This window comes from Phacochoerus africanus, chromosome 6 (genome assembly GCF_016906955.1).
Source record: "Phacochoerus africanus isolate WHEZ1 chromosome 6, ROS_Pafr_v1, whole genome shotgun sequence".
NCBI lineage: Eukaryota > Metazoa > Chordata > Mammalia > Artiodactyla > Suidae > Phacochoerus > Phacochoerus africanus.
This window is the reverse complement of record NC_062549.1, coordinates 15,455,076-15,469,629: the sequence shown is the minus strand read 5'-3', so window position 1 is coordinate 15,469,629 and position 14,554 is coordinate 15,455,076. Positions and strand designations below refer to the sequence as shown.

Below are 14,554 nucleotides of genomic sequence, written 5' to 3'. Positions count from 1 at the left end.
GCTCGGATCCAGCGTTGCTGTGGCTCTGGTGTAGGCTGGCAGCTACAGCTCCGATTAGACCCCTAGCCTGGGAACATCCATATGCCGAGGGTGCAGCCCTAAAAAAGGACAAAAGACAAAAAAAAAAAAAAAAAAGATTAAAGCATACTTGGTTTATAATGTTGTGCCAATTTTTGCTACATGGCAAAGTGACCCAATCATGTATATAAATATAAATAAATAAATATATATATATATATACACACACACACACACATTCTTTTTCTTATCTTCCATCATTCTCTATCCCAAGAGATTAGATATAGTTCCTTGTGCTATACAGTAGAACCTCGTTGCTTATCCATTCTAAATGTAATAGTTTATGGAGTTCCCATCATGGCTCAGTGGTTAACGAATCCGACTAGGAACTATGAGGTTGTGGGTTTGATCCCTGGCCTTGCTCAGTGGGTTAAGGATCCGGTGTTGCCGTGAGTTGTGGTGTAGGTTGCAGACACGGCTCGGATCCCGCGTTGCTGTGGCTCTGGCGTAGGCTGGCAGCTACAGCTCCAATTCGACCCCTAGCCTGGGAACCTCTGTATGCCCCGGGAGCAGCCCTAGAAAAGGCAAAAAGACAAAAAAATAAAAAAAAAATTAAAAAAAATAAAGTAATAGTTTGCATCTATTAACTCCAAACTCCCAGTCCCTCCCATGTCTTCTCCCCACCGGCCCCCCGCCCCGCAACCACAAGTCTGTTCTCTATGCTTGTGAGTCTTTTTCTGTTCTGTAGATAGGTTCACTGGTGCCACATTTTAGATTCTACGTGTAAGTGATACCATATGGTATTTGTGAAAAAGTACGAAGTAAGTCTCTTTCTGACCTTCTTCACTCAGTATGAGAATCTCTAGTTGCATCAGTTTATTTCTATTGACACCATCTCTAGAGACCCAGAGTACTGGAGAGATTTACTGTCGCATCGACCAGCAATTCAGAGGAGAGGAAAAACTTTTTCCAAAGCCTTCTCATCCTCTGCGGCATGTACTTTACACAGAGCGGCCTAATAAACTTTCTCTGCTGTGCATTGACATTGATGGCTTTGGCTGCCTTCCACACCTACTGGAGAATTTTATTTCTTCATTCATTTTGTGCTTCAGAAAATATCCATTCAACCAGTAATTAGTTTGCACCTGCACATGGAAGGTGTGCGGGGGCGGGGGAGGGGGCAGAACTCTGCTTGGTACACAGTAGGTGCTCAAAATGACATTGACTGGCTGAATGACAGAATAAATGGATGGATGACTCAAGGTTTATTGAGTTTATGGAAGCAAAAACGATTTGCGGAGCTGTGGAAACTAGAGAAATACTAGGAGGTAAAATGTGGTATGTTATTTTATTTTTTAATAGGAGAAGAATTGATTTACAGTATTAGATCATTTTCAGGTGCATAGCATAGTGATTGCAAATTATATTCCATTATAAGTTATGACAACATAATGGCTATAATTCCTTGTGCTGTGCAATATATCCTGTTGCTTCTCTGTTTTACACATAGTAGTCTGTTAGTCTTGTGCCCCTAACTTTTCCCTCCCCGCTTTGGTAACCACACATTTCTTTTCTCTGTGATTGTTTCTGCTTTGCATATAGATTAAAAAATGCAATGTTTTAGAAAGGGACTTGGATTTTGGAATCTGACTGAAGTGAAATCCAGACTGTGGCGTTAGGAAGCTCTGCAAACTTGGAAATGTATTTTAGCCTTTTTCGTGGGCCATTTCCCTCATCCAAAAAATGGAGCGAGTGATGCATATTTCACAGGGTTGTTACGAAGATTGAAACCCACCATGTAGCGAAAGGACCAAGGAGAATGCCTGGCTCCAAAGTACCCATGAACGTGACCTCTTTCCCTGTCTTCCCTGCACCTGTTGTGGTCTGAGAGGCGGGCGCTGCCGTTGATCTTCTTTGTCTGTCTCTGGAGACACCCACAGTCACCCACTGCACACAGACACCCCCTCGCACACACTGTTTCTAAAAATCCTGCTAATATCCCCTAACATTGTTTGTCCACAGAGCGGCACGTCTTCCAGCTGAGGGCTCACATGTACCAAGCCCGGGGCCTCATCGCAGCCGACAGCAATGGACTTTCAGACCCTTTTGCCAAGGTCACATTCCTCTCCCACTGCCAGACCACAAAGGTAACCTGGGCAGCCCATCTGTTCCTTCCCCATAGCCCACAGCCGAGCCACAGAAGACCCCAGGAAAGAAAAAATCAGGGGCGTATTGTAAATGCCTGCGTCTCTGGGGGCGGGTAGGTGTTTCAGACTCAAAAGCGCATGTGCCAGGAAGGCTGGACATGGGGAGGGGCTACAGTTCCCATGTGATCTGTGGTCCTGGAGCCAAGAGAGCAAGTGCTGGAGGCAAAGGAAGGGCAGGAGGAAAAGAAGGATGAGGAACAAGGGACTTGGTGCCCAGAGCACCTGCTAGAGTGACAGGCACGATGCCAAGTTCAGTGGGAATAAACAGACAGTACAGACCACCTGCATGAGACTTGTGTTCCAGTCTTTATTGAGGGGTCTTGGTGGGGAAAAAAGCTCTTCCCACTTTTTGGACAGGAAGCCCTAGACTTTGTACTTCCATCTGGGGGATTTTGCCCACTTTTTTTTTCTTTTTGCCTTTTCTAGGGCTGCTCCCATGGCATATGGAGGTTCCCAGGCTAGGGGTCCAATCGGAGCTGTAGCCGCCAGCCTGTACCAGAGCCACAGCAATGTGGGATCCGAGCCGCATCTGCAACCTACACCACAGCTCACAGCAACGCCGGATCCTTAACCCACTGAACAAGGCCAGGAATCGAACCTGCAACCTCCTGGTTCCTAGTCAGATTCCTTAACCACAGAGCCACAATGGAAACTCCCAGGATTCTACCCACTTTTAACACCTCCGGGATTCGGTGCCTTCTTCTGGAAAAGGATGGATACTCTGAGGATGAAAGGAGATGGATCTATTCCTGTTTCCTCTGTTCTTTCTCTCTTTCCTGCACACTGAGCGCTGACATGTGAAAGGGGACCCTAATCAGCAAACGTCCAATAGGCTAGTTTTCTCATTAAATCACATTCGCAAAGGATTTACTCTGTTCTCTGAGGAGTCACTGTTCTGAGGGAGGGAAAGGACGTGCCCACCTCGGGGAGTGAGCCAGAGTTAGGACACAGAGTTCTGGGATTATGGACTAGCTCGTCTATTTTCTTTTCTTTCTTTCTTTTTTTTTTTTTTTGTCTTTTCTAGGACCGCACCCGTGGCATATGGAGGTTCCCAGGCTAGGGGTCGAATTGGAGCTGTAGCTGCTGGCCTACACCACAGCCACAGCAATGCCGGATCCGAGCCTCGTCTGCAGCCTACACCACAACTCACGGCAACGCTGGATCCTTAACCCACTGAGCAAGGCCAGGGATCGAACCCTCAACCTCATGGTTCCTAGTCGGATTCGTTAACCACTGCGCCACGACGGGAACTCCAAGCCTGTCTACTTTACTCACTAAGGGCTTCTTAAAATAGGACTGTCGGGAAGAAGGAAAAAGTCAAGTGTACAAAGAGATTGGTGAATATTGGCCATTACACTGGCTGATGTTAAGAGGGCTGACATTGCTCCCCAAAGTGTGGCTGAGACCTGGGAAATGGCGTTTTGATTTACGACACTCCGATGGCGCTCATAAAGTGAGCCCGCAGCTCGTCCATTTCTCCAGCACCAGTGGAGGGCCCACTCTGTGCCAGGTCCCGTGCTAGGCTCAGAGGAGACGAGGAATCAGCCTCTGCTCTTGCACAGCGTAGGATCTGGGTGTGGAGGTAGGCAGTTCTCTGGGCAGAGGAGCTGGCCATGCTGTGATAAACCCTATTGGACTGGACCCCCAAGAGCCACACGAAGCTCTGCCTGGGACGGAAGTGGGGAAGGACCTCAGAAGGAAGGTGACTTCAGCCTCACTCAGTGAATGAGCATGAAAACAAGCAGACTTCAGGCTCCTCTTTCTTCCCTGTGTTGTGAGATTAAGAGTATTATAGACTCTGGAGCCATATTGCCTGGGTTCAAGTCTGAGCCTTTCCATTTATCGGCTGTATGACCTTAAGCAAAATCCTCTTTGGGAGTTCCTGTCATGGCACAGCAGAAACGAATCTGACTAGGAACCATGAGGTTGCGGGTTCAATCCTTGGCCTTGCTCAGTGGGTTAAGGATCCGGCATTGCTGTGAGCTGTGCTGTAGGTCCCAGACGTGGCTCGGATCCTGGCGTTGCTGTGGCTCTGGCATAAGCCAGCAGCTGTAGCTCCGATTGGACTCCTAGCATGGAAAGCTCCATATGCTGCGGGTGTGGCCCTAAAAAGAAAAAAAAAAAAAAAATCCCCTTTGTCCTCAAGTTCTTCACCTGTGAAATAAGGATTGACGCTCTTATATACATACTGCCCCCTGTCCCCCAAGAGTGTGAAATACCCAGGAGAGTGCCTTGTTTATAACAGCTCCTGTGTGACCACTTGCTGTTATTGTCATTGAGGCTTTCCACCAGCAGCAAGGGGGATCCTCAAGAGAGGGGCCCCTGGAGGCTCCCTCTGCCTGCACAGCTGTGGAGTTCCAGGCCCTTGGAGGTGATCCCAGGGCTCTGGGTGGGGCGGGGGTTTGAGTCACCTCCCCGGGCTGCTATGTAATTCTCCTCCTATTTTGCATCTCGGTACAGTCGTTTCATTTTATTTAGACGCATATCTCCAAGGAACAGATGACATTTGTTTATCAAGTGATCATTTGAAAGGGAAAACAGGTTCTGTTGAACCCTGGATTTTGCCTCCATACTTTTGAGCCAGGTACCTAATTTTTGTTAGTAATAGCTGTCATTATTGAAAATTCCTTCTGTGCCAGGCATGAAGCTAAGCACTTTATATGCATTTTTTGCTACATCTAACTGCAGCTCAGAGGTGGATATTATTAGTGTTCCCATTCTGCAGATGAGGAAGATAAGGTTTAGAGACTCTAATTAGAAGGTGCTGGAGCCGGGATGGATACCGAGTTTGGTCTAATTCCGAAGGTTGCTTAACCACTCTGCTTCTATTTTGGAAGCAGAAAGGGTTCTAGTTTCCCTCTTCTGCCTCATTGGCGTGCTGCTCAAAGGACTGATCTGTGTGGTACGCCCCACTCTTCAAGAGGGGGAAAGCTGAGCTGGGGGCCCAGCAGTCACAGCTGAGCTGGCCCACGGGTCACCTGGTGGCACTTGTCTGAATGGACCACATGTTGCTCAAGGAGAACTGTCTCTGAAGGGCTGGTGACTTAACACTATGGACTATTTCAGAAGGGGAAGCCAGTGATTCGAGATGTCACTGAGGATGTGGGACTTGGACATCTTGTGGTGACAGGATAAAGGGAAAGGGAGACAGCTCCCAAAAAGAAAGGCTTGGGGGAGAGATGAGGAGAGCGACGAAGTGCCTAAGAGGGAGCCCTGGGAAAAGGAGAGGATCTTAGAGGGTGGGAAGCTGAGATTTCAGACAAGCAGATGGATGCTGGGTCCCGAGGACACGGTGGTCTCTTGTTAGACCTGCGTACCCTGTCCACCAAGACTGGCACATGGTAGGTATTCGGTAAATGTTTGCTCATTTATAGATGAGTGTGGATGAGGGGGAGTAGAGTGGGCAATAAACACTTACGGAACACCTACTGTATGCCACGCACTTACTTAATATGCTTTATCTCAGACAATGTTCATTACAGCTCTACAGGATAGGCGCCAACGCCATTGAAATGAGTGAGACTAAAGTTCAGAGAGATTAAATCATCTGCCTGAGTCAAACATAGGCAAGTGATACGACTAAGGTTCCCTTCCAGGGGAGTCTCTGATTTTAAAGCCACACTCCATCCATCTCACTCCTCCAAAGTGTTAAACTGAGGTGTTACTATCATCTCTCCAACAATGTCATTGAACAAGGTGATAATTCATTACCCCCAAAGAAAACAGTGCGTGATGAGGAGAGCGTGAGCCTTTCAATACCTCTCGAAGGTGGCCACATGGTCCTTTTACTCCTGGGACAGGCCAATACCCACTTGTTCATTCATGCCAGTAGCTATTAAGCACGTGCTTTGCACCAGATGCTGTTTTAGTGCCTAATACTGTACCTGGCACCTTGGAGGAATAAATACATGATGAATGAAAGAATGAATGCTGGCCTTTGGAATCTTATCAACTGGCAATTATAGCCCAAATTGCCAAGGCAGCCATCAGAATATTTCTGCAGGGAAGATGCCAAGAGAATCATAAATGGCTTTGTTATCACACTGTTGGGTCCATGCTGCAAAAAAAGACGGGCGTTTCTATTTTCAAAAGCAACCGAGAAACACATGGTTCTCGTGAAGTCATTCGCGGGCACAGGGCAACTTTGCACCGCAACATTGTTAACTCCTGTGCGTGGGTTGGTCGAAGCCATTTTCCTGCTGTCCAAAAAGCTCAGATTTTCTCCGAAACGTTATGTTCAAAACCTCACTGTGTCTGAGGCATAAAATACTCTAAAAGTGAAAGGCAAGGAAGGAAGGAAATTGTGGAATGCATGCTATTTTTATGACTCACATAAAAAAAAGAGCAATAAAAATATTCTTTCGCCACCACAATGCAAATGATTTAATGCTGTGACTAGAAATGGCTCTGGATGTAAAACTCTTGAGATGACAGTTTTATTTGGGCTTTGGAGGCTGAGCAGTTCATTAATCCAGGCCAGAGCTCTCGCCAATCCTGCCTAGCGTGAACGGCTAGAGGGAAGGGTGCAGTTCAGAGATGGCATGGAAATTTCCTCAAGACCCAGCAGCTGCTGTGCGGTCTGGGTGAACCTGTGAAATTGCCCACTTGCCTGCACAGCCTGGGCGATGGTGACGGTGACATCTTTCCAGGACTGGCCTCATATATTCCTGCAGCAATTTCTCCCCAGAATCCGCCCATCCTGCAAAGCACCCCTAACCTTTAGCTCTGTCAACCTGGCATGTTTCCAAACATCCAGATAAATAAAGGATGCGAGCCCATCACACCCTGCCTCCTGAAGGGACCACTTGAATGGCCTGGCAGGGGAGCTCTGAGCCATTTCTAGGTGAGACACTCGTGGTTCTGGACCAATAAGGCAGGTTGTCCTTCATTGTCCTTTGGTTTCTGCATCTGTGTATTAAATGCAGCTAACTTCCAGTGTCACTGTTGGCTAGGGGAGGAAGAATGTCATGCAAAATTATGAAGGTTAGGATTCCCCCTTGTGGCTCAATGATAACGATTCCGACTAGGTATCCATGAGGATGCAGATTCAATTCCTGGTCTCACCCAGTGGGGTAAGGATCTGGTGCTGCCATGAGCTGTGGTGTGGGTCGCAGACGAGGCTCAGATCTGGCGTTGCTGTGGCTGTGGCGTAGGCTGGCCACTGCAGCTCCAATTTAACCCCTAGCCTGGGAACTTTCATGTGCTGTGGGTGTCGCCCTAAAAAGACAAAAAAAAAAAAAACAAAAGATGAAGGTTATTCTGAAGACGCTGTCCCGGTCAGTTCCATGCAGGCAAATAAATATGCACAAAACAGTAGGATTCCATGTAAGGAACAGAAGATTGAAAATCTACTTTTGAGGATTTGGCGATAAAATTTTATTTGCTCACGAGTGAAGAATCACTAGAGCTCCCCCATCCTCAGTTCGCCCTTCCATAAAATGGGGATCATCTCAGCATCTTCTTGGTGAGGCTGGATGCCAGATGATCTGAGCTGAATCCCTGTTCTGCCCTGGGCTGACTCTGGACAAGTGAGCCTTGGGTACGTGTCCACCTCCCAGAGTTGCTGGGAAGTTTGAATGAGACACTGTATGTGCAGTACCGCAGCCGGCACACAGTACTTGCTCAGTAAAGCGTAGCGAGTCTCGGGTGCAACGTGCTGACTGCTGCAGGGCTTCTACGCATCACACACACGTACAGAACGTAGGCTCCTCCGGGGCAGGGAATCTGCATCCCTAGCTTCTGGTGCTTAGTAGTTCCGAAGTCTCCTTTGTTGTTTGCACGTTGAATGAGTGAGCAGTGGTGACGAGGATGTGTCCCCTTGACCCTCAGTAAAGTCCGTGTCTTTCGAATGCACCTCGGAGCCCCCTCCAACCCATTCCAATGAGCTTTTGCTTTCCCGTTGGCCCCACCTTCCAGGTGATTTCCCAGACCCTCTCCCCCACCTGGAACCAGATGCTGCTGTTCAATGACCTGGTGCTACATGGAGACCAGAAGGAGCTGGCCGAGTCCCCGCCTTCCGTGGTGGTGGAGCTGTATGACAGTGACGCGGTGGTGAGTTTCCTAGGGCCATGCTGACGTGGCCTCGATAAAAATGCTGTATTCACAACATACTTTATTGACCAGCCTGTCACTGTGCCCCGAGGCGACCCTTCCCTGGCGGAACAGTGATTTACAGAACAAGGAAAATTGGCAACGATCAGGTGCTTTACGAAAGCAAATGGGGCTTAGATTTCCCTTTAGATGACAATTAAAATAGGATCTGGCTCATAAAACTTCAGTGGATGCACTTCTTCAGGAATATAATTAATATAAAGCAACCAGTAGTTGTCCCCAGCCTCCAGCTAGTTCTGTGTCTTGTTGCTGCTTGATAAAATTGCCCATGCATTTGAGAACAGAAGGTCTGTCCTGGTCTTGCCTGGCTGTAAGGAAATGGATGTACTGTCACTTTTTTTGTTGTTGTTTTGTTTGTTTTTTTTTTTTTGGCTGTGGCTTTCAAGCCCTGAAACAATGCAGGCATTTCTATCTCATTCATGTTATGATGTTAGCCAAACCTCTTCTTCTCCAAAGATGTCTGTGTTCTGAAATGTTGGGCAGATTTAAAAGCTTACTGGAGGATTTCTTTTTTAACCACTAAGACACACCTTTTTAAAATTAAGAAGTCTAAAAGGAAAGGCAAGGATTTGTTTATTTTGTTAAATGTCTTTTCTTCCTCTGGAGGCTGTAGACGTTCAAATAAAATAAACACAACCGTTGTTCCAAGAAGGCTTCCTAAAGCCTCCTCGCTTCCTCAGAGCATCCTGGTAGCTCGGTCCCGGATACAAAGTCAGGAGGAAATGAGGAGGGGGAGAGTTGTAGAAGGTGAACAGGGACCTTGGAGAGCACGAAGTCCCCCGGTTGATGCTGAGAAGAGGAAACAGAAAGGTCAGATGCCTTGTTCAAGGTCACAGCTAGCTGGAGGCAGAACCATAACTTGCACTTGGCCTCCCGTGTCCGCCCTTTCCCACACCTGTGGGAGCGGCTGGTGTGGCTGCAATTCCTTTAGACACATATTCTGCTTCTCCGAGTCACTCTGCGCCACTCTCTGGCCCTGTTCCCCATCTGTAAATTGGGGCTCGCTGGGTGTAATTATGGATATGTGTTCTACTGTAGTGCCCAGAATATAGATTTTTCTGAGGAGGCCACAAAATAAGTACCATTCCAACTGAGTCCCTCACAACAAAGTTCCAGTCCTAAGTATTTTGATGTGACAACCCATAGCCACCATCAAGCATTTTGAAGGTTTCTCCTAAACCCGCCCGAGGGACTGTATGGATTTTCCTTTGCCCCTTTGCTTTTCAGACCCCCTTCTAGATCTCCATCAGCCGTTGCCTTCCTGGGTCCCACCCCAAGCCAAACCCGGCCCAGAAAAGCAAGCTTCCGTTCTCACGCTTAAAAGTAAAAAAGAGAGTTCCTGTCGTAGCTCAGCGGTTAATGAACCAGACTAGCATCCCTGAGGACGCAGGTTCGATCCCTGGCTTCGATCAGTGGGTTAAGGTTCTGGCATTGCCATGGGCTGTGGTTGGAGGTGGCAGATGCAGCTCGGATCTGATGTGGCTGTGGCTGTGGCGTAGGCCAGTGGCTCCAGCTCCAATTCGACCCCTAGTCTGGGGTCCATATGCCGTGGGTGTGGCCCTAAAAAGACAATAAATAAATAAATAAATGAAAAGAAAATGTATCGGAGAAAGAAAATACCAGCATTTTTGCACCTTCCCTTTTTTTTTTTTTTTTTTTTTTTGTCTTTTGTCCTTTTAGGGCCGCACCCGCGGCATATGGAGGTTCCCAGGCTAGGGGTCTTCTAATCAGAGCTGGAGCCTCTGGTCTACACTTCAACTCATGGCAACGCTGGATCCTTAACCCATTGAGTGAGGCCAGGGATCGAACACGAAACCTCATGGTTCCTAGTCGGATTCATTAACCACTGCATCATGACGGGAACTCCTTCACTTTCCTTTTTGAGAGATAGGCGTAGATGCAAAAGGTTCTATTCACCCCTATGAGCTGCAGCCACACTGGGCCTTCGGTCCTATGGTGAGGATCAGCTCTTAGAGTCTGACTCTGCAGGGACTGGCTTCCAGTCTAGAGTTTTCTCTCATCACTGAGTGGCTTGTGCCCTCATTCAGGGCAGCTGACTCTGTAAGAAATGAATTTATATTTGGCAAGTGGGTTGCTTGAGTTTACTCTTTTGTCTCCAGGGCTAATTTTACTTAATTTTCCTTAGCTAGGATTAGGGACAAAATAATTATGAGGCAGATCACTGATTTCACAGCCAGCTGCCCTAACTCCATCCATACCTGAAACGGGTCTGATGCCACCAGTGGCTACCAGCAAGCAGCTTTGTTTGTTTTTAAGTGTGACTGAGCCAAACCCATTTCCACCTCAACCAAGCTGGAAATGCGAGGGCTGGTTCATGAGTCCAAAGCAGCGCAGGTGCTAAAAGCCAGCCTCAGCCAAAGAGAATATGGGCATTGTCCTTGGACGTGGAGGTCATTTATCCAAGGGCTTTCACTCAATAAATATGTAATGAGGCTCTGTCCTGTGCCAGTGGACACAGCAATGAATAACACAGACAGCCCTGCCTGCATGGAGTTTACATTACAGCCGTTCCAGAGATGACTAGCAAAGCATCCCCATGCTCCAGCCCCATGTGGCTCATGGGGGAACTTGAACTTGGACTTCCTGCATGAGGAAGAGGTGGGAGATGCACCATCAAATGGTTCTTAGAGAAACTTCCCACCTGGGTATACATACAAAGCTATTCCAATACTCCTTAACTGCCAAGAAGAGCAGGGCAGAGGTGCTCTATTGCTTGAACACACTGATCTTACTCCTCATCAGCGTCACCACCACCGTCACCACCGTCACCATCATATTACCATGTATGGAGCACTTATGGGTTGCCCGTCCTTGTGCAAAGCACAGATATCACTACATGAATCCTCATGGCCCCATGAACAAGGTATTTTTAATCTCTTTTAAAGCATGAGGCTCCACAAAGTAACTGGCCCAGACCTCAGATCTAGAAAGCCAGTGAATGTGGGAACTCCAGCTCATGCGTGCCTAGACTCCAAAGCTCCTGTGCTTAACCGCAGTGAGGCCCCCCCCCCCAAAAGGCTTTTGGAATGTTCGGTGCCACTTTATTTCTCCTTTTCCCCTTCACATCTACCCTGGGTGATTATTTTCATGTTATTCCCCTGAGCTCAACGTGCTGAGAAGAGAGATAACCCCTAAGATAGCCCTGAGCCAGGAAGGCCCTAAGATGACCCTCTTAGAGTTTTCCCTGGAATCCTAAATGGATGATTCCTTGGAATCCTAAATGGATGATTCCATGGGTTCCCCAGCCTGTGGAAAGAGGTGTGCGGGGCCTCGAGGAGGAAGAGAGTGAGACAGTAGCAGGAGGGAGACCCTGAGGCTGACAGTTGGTGAGGATTAATTATAAAATCACACTGATGCACAGCAGAACCATGTAGGTGACCAGGGACCAAAATTCATTTCTTGTCTGCCTTAGGGGAAGCCAGAATATTTGGGTGCCACCGTAGCTGCTCCTGTTGTGAAGCTAGCTGACCAGGAGTATGAGCCCCCCAGGCTGTGTTATCACCCCATCTTTTGCGGGAACCTCTCTGGAGGGGACCTCCTTGCCGTCTTTGAACTGCTGCAGGTAAGTGAACCGCAAGCGACGGGCACTAGGCGTCTATCTGGTCTACCTGGCGCTACCGGAAGTACACGTCAGTGAAGCTACGCTTCGCTCCCCCTGCTATCCTGCGTCTGGAGGAAGCTCTTTCTGGGGATCTGGGAGGTACCATTTACGAACTCAAGGGACAGGAGTTCCCTGCGGGGCTTAGCGGTAATGAAACTGACTAGTACCCGTGAAGATGCCGGGTTGTTTGTTTGTTTTTGTCTTTTTAGGGCCACACCCACGGCACATGGAGGTTCCCAGGCTACAGGTCGAATCGGAGCTGTAGCTGCTGTCCTACGCCACAGCCACAGCAACTCGGGATCTGAGCCACCTCTGTGACCTACACCACAGCTCACAGCAACGCTGGACACCCGACCCACTGAGTTGGAGCCAGGGATCTAGCCCGCGTCTTCATGGATGCTGGTCAGATTTGTTTTCGCTGCACCACACCTGGGAACTCCCACCACTCTCCTCTTTAGATACTGTGACTCTCTGCTCCTTAACTCCAGGAGCACTTCCCAACTCCAGGAGCACTTCCCAAAGTGTGTTTTTTGGAACACCAGTCCCTCCAAATACAGTGAAAAGAAAGTTCGAGAAATCCTCCCTATTATATCCCTTGGGAGGATTCAAAATGGTAAAGACTCTGAGAAGTCAACACTCAAGAAACTTTTGAAATTTCTTTTTTGAAATACAACATTTCCCCAATGTTTGTGAGCACACACACACATATTTTTTTTACAAGATAACTCTTAATATTTCATGAAAAGAAAACCTAGCCCATAGGAGGATGTCAAATTTCCATAGCCTGGCATTTAAATGCTCCCCAAATTAATTTGTCTTCACACTGCTTTTTCAGTGTCACATCTCAGCACATAACTCTGCACATGCTATGGCCTCTTACACCACCTGCTCTCTGGTCTCCGACCTCAGCACACATGGGTACTCCTTTGCTTTTAGTCATTCCGTCCTATTAGGCCGAATGTCCCCCTCCTCTGCCTGCCCCAACCCCTGCCTCTATTTACCTATTTAGGAAAAGGGTCCTCCTCGTCGTTCAGAACAAGACCGCCTCCTCCAGGAAACTCGCCCTCCCCCACCTCCGTCAAAAGTTTTCTCCTCTTCCATGCTACTCACTTTGCCTCTTTCTCTATTGAACTCCGACTTGGATAAGATCATTGTTCACAGCCTTGTCTCCATGAATCTGGAAGTTTTTGTTTGTTTGTTTGTTTGTTTTGTCTTTTTGCCTTTTCTAGGGCCGCTCCCTCGGCCTATGGAGGTTCCCAGGCTAGGGGTCCAATCAGAGCTGCAGCCGCCCGCCTACACCAGAACCACAGTAACACAGGATCTGAGCCACATCTGCTGACTTACACCACAGCTCATGGCAACACCAGATCCTTAACCCACTGAGCAAGGCCAGGGGTCGAACCTGCAACCTCATGGTTCCTAGTTGGATTCGTTAACCACTGCACCACGACGGGAACTCCTGAATCTTTTTTGAAGGCCAGGACTCCTTTATGCATCTGTTCATGGACTCAGGCAAATATTAGCGGGTGTCTACCTGTCTACCACGTACCAGGCACACTCCTAAGAAGTCATCAGTGACTAAAACAAACTGTCTTCTAGTGGAGGGGAGCCAACACCATGTACATTATAATGTAGTGGCAGTGTGACAAGTGCTGGAGAGAAAGGCAAAGCAACATGAAGGGTGCAGTGGACGTGTGTGTTGGGGGAGGGGGCAGGGCTGACATTTTAGGCATCTAGGAGGGGCTCCCTGAGATAGTGGTATTTAAGGAGTTCCCACTGTGGCGCAGTGGAAATGAATCTGACTAGGAACCATGTGGTTGCAGGTTCGATCCCTGGCCTTGCTCAGTGGGTTAAAGATCCAGTGGGTTTAGAGCCGCAGGGGGTGCGGCCCTAAAAAGCAAAAAAAAAAAAAAAAAAAGAAAGTGGTATTTAAGTCAGAACCTGAAGGGGAAAAGGAGTAGGTCATACAGATATTGGTCCAAGAGCTTTAGCTGTAGAAGGAACAGCAGGTGCCTGCTCCTGAAGCCTGAGTCTGCCTGGCTTGTACAGGACAAGCAAGGAGGCCGGTGTGGCTGGAGTGGCGTGAACGATGGGGAGGAGGTGGGAGATGAGGTCACAGGGAAAGGATCACATGGAACCTTGGAAGGACTTTGGCTTTTTTTTTTAACGCGGCCACCAGCTGCATGTGAAAGTTCCCGGGCCAGGGATCCAATCCGAGCTGCAGCTGTGACCCACGCAACATTGGATCCTTTAACCACTGTGCCAGGCAGGGGATTAAACCCAAGCCTCTGCAGCAAGCCGAGCCACACAGCCAAATTCTTCACTCACTGCTCCACAGTGGGTACTCCAGGACTTTGCCTTTTACGTTATGAAAGATGGGAAGTCAGGTGACGATTTTTGAGCATCATGTTTGACTTGTGTTGAAACACTGCGGATGCTGGGTTACAAGGGGGAAAGCCAGGAGGCCCTTTCAGTAATCTGGATGGGAGAACTGGAAGCTGGGATCCAGATGGTAAGAGATAAGTATCCTATGATATCACTTACGTGGAGAATCTGAAAAAAAATTACAAATGAACTTATTTACAAAACAGAAACA

General features: G+C 48.1%; 1 protein-coding gene across 1 annotated transcript in view; it reads left to right on the top strand.

Moving 5' to 3' along the window:
- FER1L6 (fer-1 like family member 6) overlaps positions 1 to 14,554 on the top strand; it is a 145,717-nt gene that overhangs the window by 67,301 nt on the left and 63,862 nt on the right. Inside the window, exons 19-21 of the mRNA XM_047783301.1 lie at positions 2,041 to 2,165; positions 8,142 to 8,276; positions 11,770 to 11,919. Coding sequence (XP_047639257.1) covers positions 2,041 to 2,165; positions 8,142 to 8,276; positions 11,770 to 11,919 — 410 coding nt within the window. The remainder of the gene's footprint in view (positions 1 to 2,040; positions 2,166 to 8,141; positions 8,277 to 11,769; positions 11,920 to 14,554) is intronic.